The 15,345-nt window shown below is 43.9% G+C and overlaps 1 protein-coding gene across 1 annotated transcript in view; it reads right to left on the reverse strand.

Moving 5' to 3' along the window:
* Positions 1–709: 709 nt before the first annotated feature.
* igf1rb (insulin-like growth factor 1b receptor) overlaps positions 710–15,345 on the reverse strand; it is an 84,626-nt gene continuing 69,990 nt past the window's right edge. The window contains exons 13-21 of the mRNA XM_072659764.1: positions 14,809–14,974; positions 13,137–13,230; positions 12,657–12,727; positions 12,201–12,430; positions 11,955–12,062; positions 10,808–10,967; positions 10,332–10,461; positions 6,770–6,904; positions 710–1,889 (exon numbers count right to left, since the gene is read on the reverse strand). Coding sequence (XP_072515865.1) covers positions 1,403–1,889; positions 6,770–6,904; positions 10,332–10,461; positions 10,808–10,967; positions 11,955–12,062; positions 12,201–12,430; positions 12,657–12,727; positions 13,137–13,230; positions 14,809–14,974 — 1,581 coding nt within the window. The 3' untranslated portion in view covers positions 710–1,402. The remainder of the gene's footprint in view (positions 1,890–6,769; positions 6,905–10,331; positions 10,462–10,807; positions 10,968–11,954; positions 12,063–12,200; positions 12,431–12,656; positions 12,728–13,136; positions 13,231–14,808; positions 14,975–15,345) is intronic.

A 15,345-nucleotide genomic window follows, 5' to 3' on the forward strand; every position in this document is an offset into this window, starting at 1 on the left:
CCCAATGGAAGTCTTGCAGTAGAATCGAATGTAAAAAGACAGACATCTGGTCAAGAAAATAAAGAGGAGGCAAATTCGGTGAAATGTTGAAATACCTCTCTACTGATTGTAACTGTTAAGCACAAGAAGAGCTGGAAAAAAATATTTATATATATATTTATATATGTACACCAGTGTAAAAAAAAAAAAAAAGAAAAAAAAAAGTGGAGTGTTGCATTCTGTCGTTTTTGCTTTCACGATCTTTGAAGAAAAAAAAGGGCTGAGAAAAAGAAACCATTTTTAAACCATTTGGCAAAAAAAAAATTAAATAAACAAAACCCAAAAAGGCAGGCTTGAGACTTTCTGCTTTTTCTGAATATCCGGTAGAAAAATCTCGGATAACTCCAACAGTGTGGGGTTTGGGCCCTCCTCGCCCAGCTCCTTCACACCCCTTCACAGCAGCCCCTTTAAGCCACTGTTAAAAAGGGACCACTGGAGGAGCCCCCCCTGTGCTGCTATGAGGAGGGTTCAGGGAAATGGGAGCACACATACACTCACTCTCGATCCCCTCTGGCACTCATTTCAGAGCTACCATGCACTGTACACAGCATGTCTTTGGACACATAACAGAAACAAAGACATGAGCACCCCCCCCCCCCCCCCTTATAACCCAATCCCACAATTTCCCCCAACCCAACCCCATCCCACCCAAACCCTCCCCCAAGTGCTTCTCTGTTGGATTTGCTTAAAGATATGCTCCATTTTTGCCACTTTTGCAGTACAATAATGCCACCTCACCAACGAACCGATTTTATTTAGGTTTCTAAACTCTTCTTTTTTTAATCCCCTATTTGGAAATTTATAAAAGTAACAAAAAAACAGTATAAAAGCAGTTCAGCTCTCAGAGTGTGGAGGGAGTGTGAACTCCTCGGAAGTTAATATTCGTGTTTTATCGTTTCCATTTCAGTCAGTGTTCCGTGTCGCCGTACTCGTACAGCACTTCTCCGTACTTCTGGAGGTTCGCGCCACCTGCTTTCGTGTCAACGCAGGTAAGAGATACATAAAGAAGGAAAAAAACTAAAAAACCAAAACAACAAACAAAACAGCGTCCATTGAGGTATGATCAAAGGTTGACAGCCTGGACACCTTATACCTGTTTTTTTTTTTTTTTATATTTAATTTTCCCGAACCAAAAAGCCCCGCCAACTTCCTGTCTGGCCATCCCGTTCCAGAAAGAACAGTTCGAATGGGCAAACACGGTGCAGGTGGGGGGCTCTCCAGTGCGCCAGGCATAAAAAGAGAGAGAGAGAGAGCGCGCGAGAGAGAGCGCGAGAGAGAGAGACAGACAGAGAGAGGCTCATTGTGACCTAGGAAAAAGAACTGAGGGGTGATAATGGGGGAAGGAGGGTGGGGTGGGTGTGGATCAGCACGCTGATGATTGGGGCAAGGGCAAGGCACGCTCGTTTTTACGGCCTCCGTTCATGTGCGCGTAAGGCTGGCTCTCGTCAAACGGGCTCCGCAGCACCACGGCCGGTCCGTTGGCCGAGGAAACCGGACCCGTGCCTGAGCCCGAACGCTTGTCCAGCCCCGACGAGCCCGGGGACGAGGGAGGGGGCGACGAAGGTCCCGGGGCGGCCGAGCCCTGGGCCTGAACGCCCTGCTGTTGGGGCGAGGCTGAAGCAGGCGTGAGCGGCTGCAGGCTGGTGGAAGGCTCCAGAGGAACGTTCTCCATGGTGCCCACCTTCTCCATGTCCAGCTCCTCCGTGTCGGGCGGCTTGTTCTCCTCGCTGTAGAAGAAGCTGACCTCCCTGAAGGGCGGCTCCAGGTCGTCTTTGATGCTGCTGATGATCTCCAGGAAGGACGGCCGCATCTTGGGGTTGTACTGCCAGCACATGCGCATCAGCTCGAATCTGAGAACACACACAAACACACACACGCGCACACACACACACACACACACACACACACCATTACATCTCTGAAGCTTCGACGCATTCAAATCATAAAACTAGAGAACAGCTGGAACTGATTATGAAAATAATTATAATATTCAGTGTTTTATTGTCTGTACTGCAATATTTTGTAAATAGTCTTAGTCAGATTTGTATATTTAAGGTATATTTAAGGTAAATTTAATCAATTTAATTTCAATCATAAAATTCAATCTAAATGTGTAAAATTAAAGATTTATGATGCTTTGATTAGTAAATAATTTAGAGCTGCCCTGTGAAAGTCACAGAGTTGAATAAAAATGAATAAAAATCTTTGTATTGAACGGACAAATCCAATTCAACTGACAGAATTCTGAGTCGGTACAACCCTAAAATTATATAATAAAAAAATAATATTGCAGAGAAATCAGAGATGATCATCACTCAACATCTCTCATTAGTCAAAGCTCGTCCCTGAAGTAAAGACCTACAATTAACACACAAGCAACGTTCAGAGGCTTCACACATGCAAAATAAATCAATTAATTTAAAATAGTATAGGGAACTGTTGGGATGTGTTAAATAAAAATCTGGAGCACATTCATTCATCTGCCGGCCACGATTTCTGGCAAATAAACACACACAGTAATTCAGAGGCCTTCATCCAGATAAGAACACTCGTATGCATTTCCCTGGTTGACCAACAGGTGGCAGTGTGAGGAAAGAGGCCGAATAAAACAGCATGCACCCTGACAGCAGCTACGGGCTAAACACAGCTGCAGTGATCTCATAGCGAATTCCAAAGGCCTGCTGCACTGCAAAGCAAACACTGCACTTGTGATGAAATCGCACGGCCAGGCCGTTAAACAGCCGTAAAAGCAGCAGAGGCTGGCAGAGGGAGCACGGGAGCCAGGCCTGTTGTTATTTGAACGCAGCCAGCGTTGTGGAGGGGGGGGTGTAGAGAGGGAGGGTGATCAAGAGAGATAGAGAAAAGGAAAGAAATGGAGTGAAGGAGAGCTAGTGCTGGATTATGCTGTAGAGCATTCCAGCTCACCACTTTTAATTATACACAAACAAGCTAAGAATACCAGAGGAGTCTACAGACTGCTGCAATAAATACCACCCTGCTCCTTTTACTAGCTTCATTTCAACTACTCCCACACACACACACACACACACTTTTTATACCAGTCAGATAGTGGAATCATACATATCTCCCATATCCATATGCATTATACACCCCTATATGTAATTCAAAAAGTATTTGGACGCTTTTGTTGTAGTAACTGCCTCTACTGCCCAGATTTTGGAGGAGCACTGCTTTGATTGCATTCCGCAACAAACGTCTTAGGGACGTCAGTATGTTGGATGATCTCCACCCCACCTCATCCCCAACTCCTCCCAAAAGTACTGGATCCATCCATCATTCCAGAGACTCCACAGCTCAATGCATCACTCCACAGCTCAATGCTGGGGGGAATCACACTCGTCTAGCCCACGCCTGGCATTAAGACTCCAGAGAGTCCTATTCTATTGCAGTACTTTTCTACAGGGACTTCTGCACCTTGGTGTCTGCAAGGGGTGCCACTTTAAAGCAGCTGAATGCATTTGTGAGAAGAGGTGTCCACAAACTTTTTGACACTGTTTGTATATGTTAAATTCAGCGAATGAACAGCAGCTGTTTGCATTTATTTATTTATTTTTTATGTGAAACCAAGGAACTAAACAGTAATTCTAAAGTCAGGGACCGTGCAGAAGTTATTTACACTTCAACATGTGTAATCTGACAGGGGTGCAAAAACTTTTTGTGTGTCCTGATGTCGTCGGTTAAACCTGTTTTCCTCTGCTTCTATTTTCGTCCTATAAATGTACAAAAACAAACACTGAGTAACAAACTCCAGGGCTGTGGTGCGCTCACATATGCTGCTCCCTACTGGAAGACCCAATTATTACAAACATCAGCTGACAACACAAATACCGGTTACAAACACCCCTGTCCCCCCCCCCCTCCCTTTCAACACACACACAGAGTTTGGTACAAACACTGGAACACACACACTACTTCAAACAAACCCCAGTCCACTCTGCCCCACCGCTGAGAGTGGACCCAGTGCCCTGAGCTTGTTTTTCCTGCATGGCACTTTATGAGGTTTCCACTGAGGGAGAGCAGCTCCAGGCCCTCCACAGCTAAAGCGGCTGCAGACGCTGCTCCCTGCTGTTGCACAATATAGGGAAAGCTCAGTTCTTTAATAGCTGTACAATAGAGCAGATTATTCTTCCAATGCTTTCTTTAAGCAGGCCAGTGCTCCGGCAGTGGTGTGCTGGCACGTGACTCTTGCCCAGAAAATAATCAGCACAGCACAGATGTTTAGATGCTTTCGAAAGTGGTGTTTATTAGAAACTCCAGACGAGCAGATGGTTTAGATGCTGGACTACAGCACTGAAATACCTGCGTTTTTAAAATACACCATCGCTGTCCTGCAAAAATCTTTCATTTTTGCTTCTGACTTCCTGTGTCGTGTCAAAATTGCATGATGAATGAGCCAATAGAAATGCTCTAAGATTACTTGCAATAAAATCTTTCTACACCGACCTCCATTGAAACTTCAGACGGTTTTAGAGAGATTAGATATGCTTTAATTTCTCTCTGAAATTCGCTACAACTGACTGGTGCTTGTATGTTTATACCTGCAGCAAACCCGGTCACATGGCATCCGCGAAGTACCGGCCTGAGTTCATTCCGAACCAGGAGCGGTTTTAATATTCGGATATGACCGCGACGGAGAGGGTGGAAGCATCTCGGACACTACTAACTTGAGGGAGGTTCTAGAGCTGCTGTAGTCCTAACATCCCAACGGCATGACGGTGGTACCCCCAGGGCCACTGATGCCAGAGGGATCCAGTTAACCCCTATAATGTCCCATCACGTAATATGGCTCATACCACAACGAGGGTGGTTATTCCTATTAGGTAGGTGGTCCCATCCGTCCCATCCATATATATATATATACACAGTTGGGAGAAACAAACCATTACAGTGCTGAGTTTTTGAATTTTGGGTAACCTGATGGATGGCAAGTTCTCCAATGGTTAGAGCACCAGGGTATTGCTCACAGGACCATGGCTTAGACCACTTAGCTGCCACAGTGTTCAGATGCTCCTGCTCCAGGGAGCATCGTAGCATGGCTGAGGCTGTGATCTGACTCCAGCTTTCGAAGTTCGGTTATGAGAAGATAACTTTTTGCAAGAACTGCAGGATTTCACCGTTCTGCCACATGTTTAAGCAGGGAAGTGGAATGAAGTAAACCTGAATATAAACAAATAAATAACTGGTGAGGAACCAGTCAAATCACAGCAGCATGTTACTTTCCTTTACTACACAGGTAGATACAACATAAGGCTCAGTTTTCTCTGCACTAACTGTTACCCTCTATAAATACCTGGTGCTTTGAGATTTTTTTCTGATTTAGCTTCCTGCTCAGACGTGTGACATTACAGATAAATTTAGTGCGAGTGTGTTTGTACTGCAATTATTAGATGCTCTATTATGTCTTATCAGCTTAATAGCTGGACCCTGTTGGGCTTTGTAATTTATACCCCATTAAAAGTAAGCAGTATCACACTTTCTTGTACTGACCATGATTCTGTGCTCAGCAGCCCAGCCTGTAACACAGTTCAATAGGAGGTCTACTTCTGTAGTGGCACAAATGCAGAGGGTTACGGTGCCTCCTCTTCACTGGGAGATCAAATAAGTCTCTATTTTCTGCAATACTTTCGTTGACACTGATGACACAGTGAGGCTAAACCGCTAAAGACTGAACAGGCAGATACACGTAAACGACACCACACAAACAATTCATTCAAAACAGGCTGTTTTCAGAGCTTAGTTTCCATACAGGCACCGGGAATATGGTGTGTGTGTGTGTGTACATACATATATGTATGTATGTATGTATGTATGTATGTATACATGTATATATATATATATATATCTCCAATGATGCACAGCAACACATGGCAGGCTGTGTAGCTTTCGAATGTAAGCTACACCCAGATATACCGTCACCCTGGCACCCCTCCTATTGGTCTCCCTTTACTGAGGAGTGAAAACACAGGCGCATCCCAACATCTCCATGACGTCAGCCTCACGTTATTTAAAACAAGTCACTCAGTTCAGCTGGGTGAAACCGCAGAGTGTCTTGTGATACGGTTATGGACAGCTGGTCATGGCCGGCGGCGTTCACTCGCAGGCACGGGTGAGTGGGCCAGGAGCCAAGACCTAGCTGCTTCAATTGGACGCGAGAGAGGCGAGCAATAACTGGGGCCCAGCAGGTGGGAGGCTGAACGTCTCAAGTTTAAAAAAAAAATATTAAAAATGTGTAGGTTTTGCTTGAGAAGCGGGGAAACGACCCAAAGAGAAGCAATGCGGTGTAAACCAGCCTGGGACAACTCATTAAAATAAGGCCACGGGGAGCAGAGCTGTGATGCGAAAGCTGTTAACTTTTTCCATCGTTTGGAATTTGGGGTGTAAATTCAATAATTTCACTTGCTTTAGCTTTCAAAATTATTCTCTCACTTCCCATAACGACAATAAAAAGTGCTACATGCTTAAAGTGCTACTGATATTGCATTCAAATGATTTATTTATTTATTTTTACTATGTAATTTATTATTAATAATTGCTGCTTCAAAACTCTCCTCTGTGGAGGTTCTGATCCAGCCGAATGCTGATGCGAGTAACACAGCAGGTGGCAGGCTTGGTTCTTGCATTAAGTTACATCAGTTCCTCGTGCTTTCGCAGGCCAGCTCCTGACCTCAGCAGCAGATATAATAACAGAGAGAAGGACGATGGAACTCACAGCATATCTGGGCAGTTGTCAGGCTTGTCCAGCAGGCCTCCCTCCATGACGAAGCGCAATACCTGCTCATTGGACATGCCCTGATAGGGCTGCTCTGCCAAGGTGGCAATCTCCCATAACACCACCCCAAATGACCTGAGAGGAGGAAAAAAAGAAAAAGGCTTCAGTTAAATGCTGCTAAATTATATCTGTCCACTGACTGCAAGAAAACCTGTCCATTAACCCTCCGCTGCAATTACAGCCTTCTATAACAACACAAGAGAGGTGTAACTGTACATGAAATGTTCTCATAGTTCTGGGAAATAAGTGGAGAAACTCATGCAGATACTTCACCATATTTTTACGTTTGAACGTGGAAGATACAAAGTTGTAGAGGAACAATATTATGTTTACACTTTGACCATAATGTTAAAAAATATATATACATTTCATCATATTTAACAGTAAAGATGCGTATAAGAGTTAAGTTATATACATTACATATACGTCAAACACATGATTACCCATTACCCATCATGGCGGTCATGCAAAAACCTCATATCCAAAAATGGCAACTTTACAGGGACAGGAAAAAAAAGCCTTCTTAATCTCCAATGGAAGTCGATGTAAAATAAGATTAATCCCAATACTTTCAGAGCATTTCGATTGGTCATTCTATTCATTATGACACTTTAACAAAACGTAAGGGATAACTGCCAGATTCTCACCATGTCAAAAAGTGAAAATCAGCAAAAATTAATGTACGAGGTTTCTGCAAGACAGTGACGGTATTCTTAGGAATACTAGAAGCAGACAACCCATGAAGCAGTAGCAGCAGGTTAGGCTAATATAATAATGATGTCCAGTTTTGGACTAGAACACCATACTGACACACAGAAGACAGAGATCAGGGCTGATCAATACTCAATACTCTGATTTATCAGTGCAAGGAGATGTTTAACATATATTATAAATATTTAAATATTTAACATATTTAAAATATTTAAAAGACTCAACAGCATTCAGCTGGAACGGAAAAATATCTAAACAGGCCAAATAAAAACCCAAAATAATAAAATATGATGTGTTTAGGTACTACCCCCCCCATACATACTCGATCCATACATGGAAAAAGCTTATTAATCACTGCAGCACTAAAATCAAACCATCGATAAACATTTAGACCCAATCAGAGCCGGGTTTATTACTCACTCAAGATTTAAGCTGACACTAATTCTAATACTGGGATGACTAGACCAAACATCAAAAGCAGCTTCACACGGCCCCTCACGCATAAAATAAGTAAATAAATAAATCTGACTTAAACCCTGCCCACAAGTCATTTATTATTTGTCTATTTTTGTGTAAATTATCATCTTTCACCTTAATTTTTAATATTGTATTTATAGTTCAACAGCAATCATGGCAGTTAGCTAGCAGCATTTCCATTCACAGGGGCTAGCTCATCATGCTGCTAATGTCCTGGGCCTAGAAAAGGCAACTTTACTTAGAAACATGAGTTTGACCGTGAATACGATGGCCGAGCCTATTGTCTGGTAGGTCGTCTGTTTATAAACAAGGACATGGAATACCTGGAGTAGTGACCAGTGCTGAATTTACCTTTAGTAGCTGTTACTTATTAACACTTATGGAGAGAACTGTCCACTGACGGAGGCTGCGCTGAAATGATTCAGTTATTCAGTGATAATTTAACTTATTTAACATTTGACCGGTTCTGATTTGATAGCTCAGCTGAAATATTCGGCAGATGGTGTTCAGACGGTGGGCAGTGTTAAATTTTCGGTTTCAACTGGTATCAAAATCCTCTGGTAAAGTTCTGGTATCATGAGGACCCTACATGAGAGAATAAACTGACTTCAGATACAGAACACACAGCTGCGCTCAGTCATCTGGGCTACTCCCAGAGGCTTCCTCTACAAAGCTCAATGGGAGGAGAGGAGGAGGCCAATGTTTCTACCTCATGGCCACAGCGATGAGGCTTACTTGCCAAATCTGCTTGAAACATATAGAGAAAACTTTCCCTCCATTTCCTACAATGTATATACACTATAACTGGAAACATGTGCCTGTGTGTTTATGTGTGTGTGTGCATGTGTGCTGTGAGTGGTTCGCTGTATGTGTGTGTGTGTGTGTGTGTGTGTGTGTGTGTGTGTGTGTATATGCATTCTTGTCTAGCGCTAACCTGCTGAACAGTGCAGTCATGGTCTAGAAGAATGAAAACGGTCACGCCAGGAATAATGAATAACAGCACAGAATATTAGATTAGTATGGGTGGCTTACATTGTTAGAATTCCGTTTAGGAAATAAACTCTTAAAAATGGTTCTGAAACTCTTACAGAACGGGTTCTTTGTGGAACCAAACATGGTTCTTCTATGGCATCACTCAAAGGAACCATTGTAGCACCTTTTAAGGCTTTTAGCAGACATTCTTTTTCAGAGCGACTTACAAAAGTACTTCACTGATCACTCAGAAAATACCCTTAGCTAGTTTCAGAAGTCAGTCTGGAGACCACAATACTCTATACACACACACACACACACACACACACACACACACACACACACACACACACACACACACACACACACACCCCACTCTGCCCAAGTTCTCTTGGAAGAGGAGGGTCTTCAGTCTGGGTTTGAGGACAGCGAGCGTTGGACTCTGCTGTCAAGCCGAGCCGTATGTGAAGCTGGAAGGGCTCTTGGTAGTGACCGGATTTTGACCATCGCCATCAAGGGTTATAATTTGAATGTTTTTAGTGTACTATAATAGGACCTTAAATATCAGCAAACGCCAAATTTAAGGCTGAAGAAGGGCAAACATCTGAAAATCACAAGGGCATGCAGACATACTGGCACGTTGTCTTAATTTCTGATCTTGGGGAGAAAAGGCTCTAAGGCTTTAAATCTGGTATATTTATAACATGAATTAATGATGCTGAGTAGTGTGTATTATTAAATAATACACAATAAATAAATAAAAGAATACATTTTAATTTTAGACATTATAGGTTCACAGCTGGCACAGATTGCTCGGTACCACTTGCCGAAGTCCTCGTCACCTTCTGGCATCAATGGGCCGTAGGGCACCACCTTCGCCCGTGGTCATTATATCAGTCATATCAGAATTCAATGACCACCCTTTGCTGCACATATAAATATGCAAGCACACCAGTCAGTTGTAGCAGAGTGCAAAACCATCGTCATGGACATGGGTGACTTGACTGACTGTCCAAAAGGGCATGATAATAGGGTACCGGGCGAGGGTAGTAGCAGCTCGCAAACCTCCATCTTTGTGGGACATTGTAGAGATGCCATAGTGAAGGTGTAGCGAGAATGGACTTCTAGCATAGCGGTATAACAGTGGAGACAACGACGTCTCCGGCAATCACTTTCCATGGTGCGCCTCCCATCACCCAAACAGGGAGTCATCCGGGTCAAGGGTGGTTATGTGTAGATCACTGGATCTTATATTTGATCTATTCTAACTGCGTGTCTGTTTAATGAGACTAGACAGACCTATATATGCTCATATGCTGCTATGAAGGAAACCTGTGCTTACCACACGTCCGACATGGTGGTGAAGACTCCATCTTTGAGGGATTCTGGAGACATCCAGCGCACAGGCAGCAGGCCCTTCCCTCCCTTTCTGTAGTAATCAGTCTCGTAAATGTCCCGCGTCATGCCAAAATCTACAGAGCCGGGACAAATGAGGTGAGATTTCTATACAGCAAAATCTGTCCAGCAGCCAAACAAAACGTGGGGCTTATACGCTTACGTCTGTACGAAACCTTCACCGCTTTGTTACTGATGGATAGAGAGGGGGGTGGGGGGGTGGGGGGAGGGGGTGGGTAGGGATTCCGAGGACAGCTTTGCCAGACAGCGAAATTCATTCAAAGGAACTGAACACATAAAGAATTCTACACATCAAAAACAGATGTCGCAGCTTAGCTACAGAGAATAAATACACAGACGCTAATTTAGGAAAAGCGCTCTTTGTTTCGCTGGACGTGCGTCAGCGCGGGTTTTATTGGGTACCTCCGATCTTTACAGTGAAGTCTTCAGCCACCATGCAGTTCCTGGCTGCCAGGTCTCTATGGACAAACTTGTTAGCGTTGAGGTATGCCATGCCGTCTGCTATCTCTCCAGCCATCTGAATCATCTTCTTCAGCGGCGGCAAAGGCAGGCTGGATGTGCTCTGGGGACGAGCAGAAGAGAAAGATGAAGGAGGAAGGATTCCACTACTGCTTATAAATCATTAGCAAGCAGCAGAGATTTCTGGAGAACTAGAAATCACCACTGGGACCATTTAGTAGGGACACCAGCAGGGATTAGATGGTGGGACTACTTCTACTCCTAATAATCATAATAGTAATAACTGCATATGTTAAAATGCATCACAGCGTATGTAAATAAGAAAATGTGACAGTCCTATCCAAAGCAACTTACACTGCTAAACACTGTCCAAATGTTTGTGGACACCCTTTCTAAAAATGCATTCAGCTACTTTAACCTGCACCCACTGCTGACACAGTCTTTGTAGAGAACACTTTCAATAGAACAGGACTCAGGCTTGGGTTATAGGTGTGTAAAGCCCTCCAGCACTGAACTGTGGAGCAGTGAAACTGTGTTCTCTGGACTGATTGACGGTGCTGCATCCACCGAGGAGTTGGGAAGGAGGTGGGGTGGTGATCATTCTGAACATCTTGACCTCTTGACTAACCCACAAACCCTCTAGTAGAAAGCCTTCAGCTAGCCTCTTCCCTGGACAGTAGAGACAATTACTCTAACAAAAGCAGGCTGATTACCCAAGAAACAATTAATGAGCAGGTGTCCCAATACTTTTGTCTATATAGTGTGATTTGAATCTTGTTACACAGGTATGATGAGGATGCAGTGTTCGGAGTCTTGCCCAATGCATCTTGCTGGTGTAGTGTGGTGTGTTTGCCCAGCCAGGAAGTTGAACACCAGTCTTATTGCGGGGATGATGATGATGATGATGTTTCCCACTACACTACATCAATCATTCCCCATTTTCCAAGAACTGACTGTTCACTTGCTGCCTAATATTTCTACCTCTTAACAGCTGTCACTGTAGACCTCGCCTGTGTCAGTGGGTGTGCTAAAACGTGAATCGACGGCAAGGGAGCCGTCCGAATATACCGTCCAAGGTTATTTTTTTTACCTCTTTGGATCGCAGCGTTCGTAGATAACTCTTTAGATCCCCTCGTGTCATGAGCTCCATGATCACAAGAGTGGGCTGTCCTTGTGAAACCACTCCCAGTAGACGCACCTGCAACGATCATCACGTGTTAGTCTCACAGAAATGAACAGCTAACAAAAATCAAAGACTCAAAAGTTTACAATTCACAATACAATCTCCACCAATCAATCAACAGTCTTTGATGCTATAAACAACCACCATCCTCACCACATGGTGACAGTTAAACTCCTTCATGACGGAGGCTTCGTTAAGGAACTCGATGCGCTCGTGCATGCTGGCCGACTCGTTGACCGTTTTGATGGCAACTCTGGTTTCAGGCTCGTCCTTCACAACGCCCTTAGCGATGCCCTCGTACACCATACCGAAGGAGCCCTGGCCCAGTTCTCTGCACATAGTGATTTTCTCTCGGGCCACCTCCCACTCGTCAGGTACGTACACTAGGGGAGGGAAATCAGGACGCGCGTTTACGAAACAGAAAGGCTGATGGATCCATACACCTAATCTACATAACCTCCATCTGCTGTGATCAGGAAGCCTCGTCTCTGCATCTCTAAAACTAAAGCTCATTTACAGAAGGCTGAGTTCAGTTCTCCCCATAATAAGGTGACACTGTTCCGTTCCTCCCAGAGCCCCAGAGGCCACAGGCTGCAGGATGGTACTCACTTTCAGCTGCGCTGAAGTACTCTGGGTTGACTGATGCGTACAGAACTCCGTTTCCCAGCCTGTTGTCGTGCCTGCAATTGCAGAAGATCAACTTTATTTACTGAACTCAACACTTACAAAATAACAAATAAAGACATAAATAAAACAAAACATTTAACACAGAACTGATGGAAAGAGTTTCAAACGATTACTCCAGTTTTCCTCCAACTTGCAGGCGTAAAGAAACCTCACCTCAGTAAATTTGCAAAAAAATTGAAATAAAAGGAAAGAGCAAGCTGCAGTGCTTCAGACAAAGCCCTGAAGCTCACACTAAAAGTGTGAAAAAAGCCCTTCATTAGTGTTGCGCTATTAAACATGAGTGGAACGAAAAGTACAGAGGCTAAAAATAGGGTGTTATTTTTTCTTCTGACTTTTTTTTTTACTTTAATAAGCTGCTGATGCTTATTATGAAAGGGGGGGGATGAGCTAAAAAATGCGTACCTTTTCTTATTGACCACAACCAGGGTCAATCCAATGACAAAGACAATCACTGCAGCGATAGGGATGATTATTAAATACAGGAAGTTCTCGTACCCTGTGAATGCAGACAGAGAGGGACACAATTATCATCAGCTCAACTTTGTCATTATACTAATACAGGGTTCTACAGCACAATCACACACCCTTAGGCCAAGTCTCCTATTGTCATTATACTAATACAGGGTTCTACAGCACAATCACACACCCTTAGGCCAAGTCTCCTACTGTCATTATACTAATACAGGGTTCTACAGCACTACCACACACCCTTAGGCCAAGTCTCCTACTGTCATTATACTAATACAGGGTTCTACAGCACTACCACACACCCTTAGGCCAAGTCTCCTACTGTCATTATACTAATACAGGGTTCTACAGCACTACCACACACCCTTAGGCCAAGTCTCCTACTGTCATTATACTAATACAGGGTTCTACAGCACTACCACACACCCTTAGGCCAAGTCTCCTACTGTCATTATACTAATACAGGGTTCTACAGCACTACCACACACCCTTAGGCCAAGTCTCCTACTGTCATTATACTAATACAGGGTTCTACAGCACAATCACACACCCTTAGGCCAAGTCTCCTACTGTCATTATACTAATACAGGGTTCTACAGCACTACCACACACCCTTAGGCCAAGTCTCCTACTGTCATTATACTAATACAGGGTTCTACAGCACTACCACACACCCTTAGGCCAAGTCTCCTACTGTCATTATACTAATACAGGGTTCTACAGCACTACCACACACCCTTAGGCCAAGCCTCCTATTGTCATTATACTAATACAGGGTTCTACAGCACTACCACACACCCTTAGGCCAAGTCTCCTACTGTCATAATACTAATACAGGGTTCTACAGCACAACCACACACCCTTAGGCCAAGTCTCCTATTGTCATTATACTAATACAGGGTTCTACAGCACTACCACACACCCTTAGGCCAAGTCTCCTACTGTCATTATACTAATACAGGGTTCTACAGCACTACCACACACCCTTAGGCCAAGTCTCCTATTGTCATTATACTAATGCAGGGTTCTACAGCACTACCACACACCCTTAGGCCAAGTCTCCTATTGTCATTATACTAATACAGGGTTCTACAGCACAACCACACACCCTTAGGCCAAGTCTCCTATTGTCATTATACTAATACAGGGTTCTACAGCACTACCACACACCCTTAGGCCAAGTCTCCTACTGTCATTATACTAATACAGGGTTCTACAGCACAACCACACACCCTTAGGCCAAGTCTCCTGACGTCCTGAACCCTGCACCCAACCCTAACCTAACACTTTTAAGGTTAGATTAAAGGTTTGGGTTACGTTCAGGTTTTAGGGTGGCTTCAAGAGTAAGTTTAGGGTTAGGTTTTAGGTTAGGTGTAGAGTTATATTCAATAGTCAACAATATACATTCAACTTCTGCTCTATTCCCCTCATGTAAAATGTTTCCTTACTAATCTTTAATACAGAATGAAACTGCAGTGTTGCTCTCGCTGCCTTTTCAAATCCCTGATTACAAAAACACTTAATGATGTGTAATCACACCGCAAAACGCCGCCATTTCTAAAGTATTTATTAGTCAGCTTCAGTAATGGTAATTGCAGATACTTACGGTCGAGCTGTGGCACGTAGAACGCTATGGGTTCCGTCCACGAGCCATTACCCGCCAGTGAAGTGGCCCGCACTCGAGCTGAGTAGTTCCCTGGCCCCAGGTTAGTGAGTCGCACGCCTCGGTGTTCCTTGTAGTGCTGACGGGATACACACTCGTGCTTCTCCAGCTGAAACGCATCACCAGATTATTATTAGTGCACTTCTTAAAAACTGCTTAACAGCTGTAACTGTTACACAGGTCCGGAACATTAACATTAAGACAATTAGAGCAGCAATATGCGAGTTTGCCTTTTCTGCCCCTGGGCTTCCCCTACTGTTGGGGAGTGTGATTCACTTTCACTCCACTGCTGTAAATACAAATCACACTTTAAGCCTCAACCCGCTCATGGACAGCTGTAAACATGCATTTGTGGACAAGCTGTTATGAGATACAGAGGGGTCTTGTGCAGCTCCACCAGTCCCCCTTTTACAGTCAGTGGAGCAGCAACGCGATTCTGATGACGCTGCTGTTTTAAGGTACGACGGCTACATAATGATA

This window comes from Salminus brasiliensis, chromosome 17, assembly GCF_030463535.1.
Source record: "Salminus brasiliensis chromosome 17, fSalBra1.hap2, whole genome shotgun sequence".
Lineage (NCBI taxonomy): Eukaryota > Metazoa > Chordata > Actinopteri > Characiformes > Bryconidae > Salminus > Salminus brasiliensis.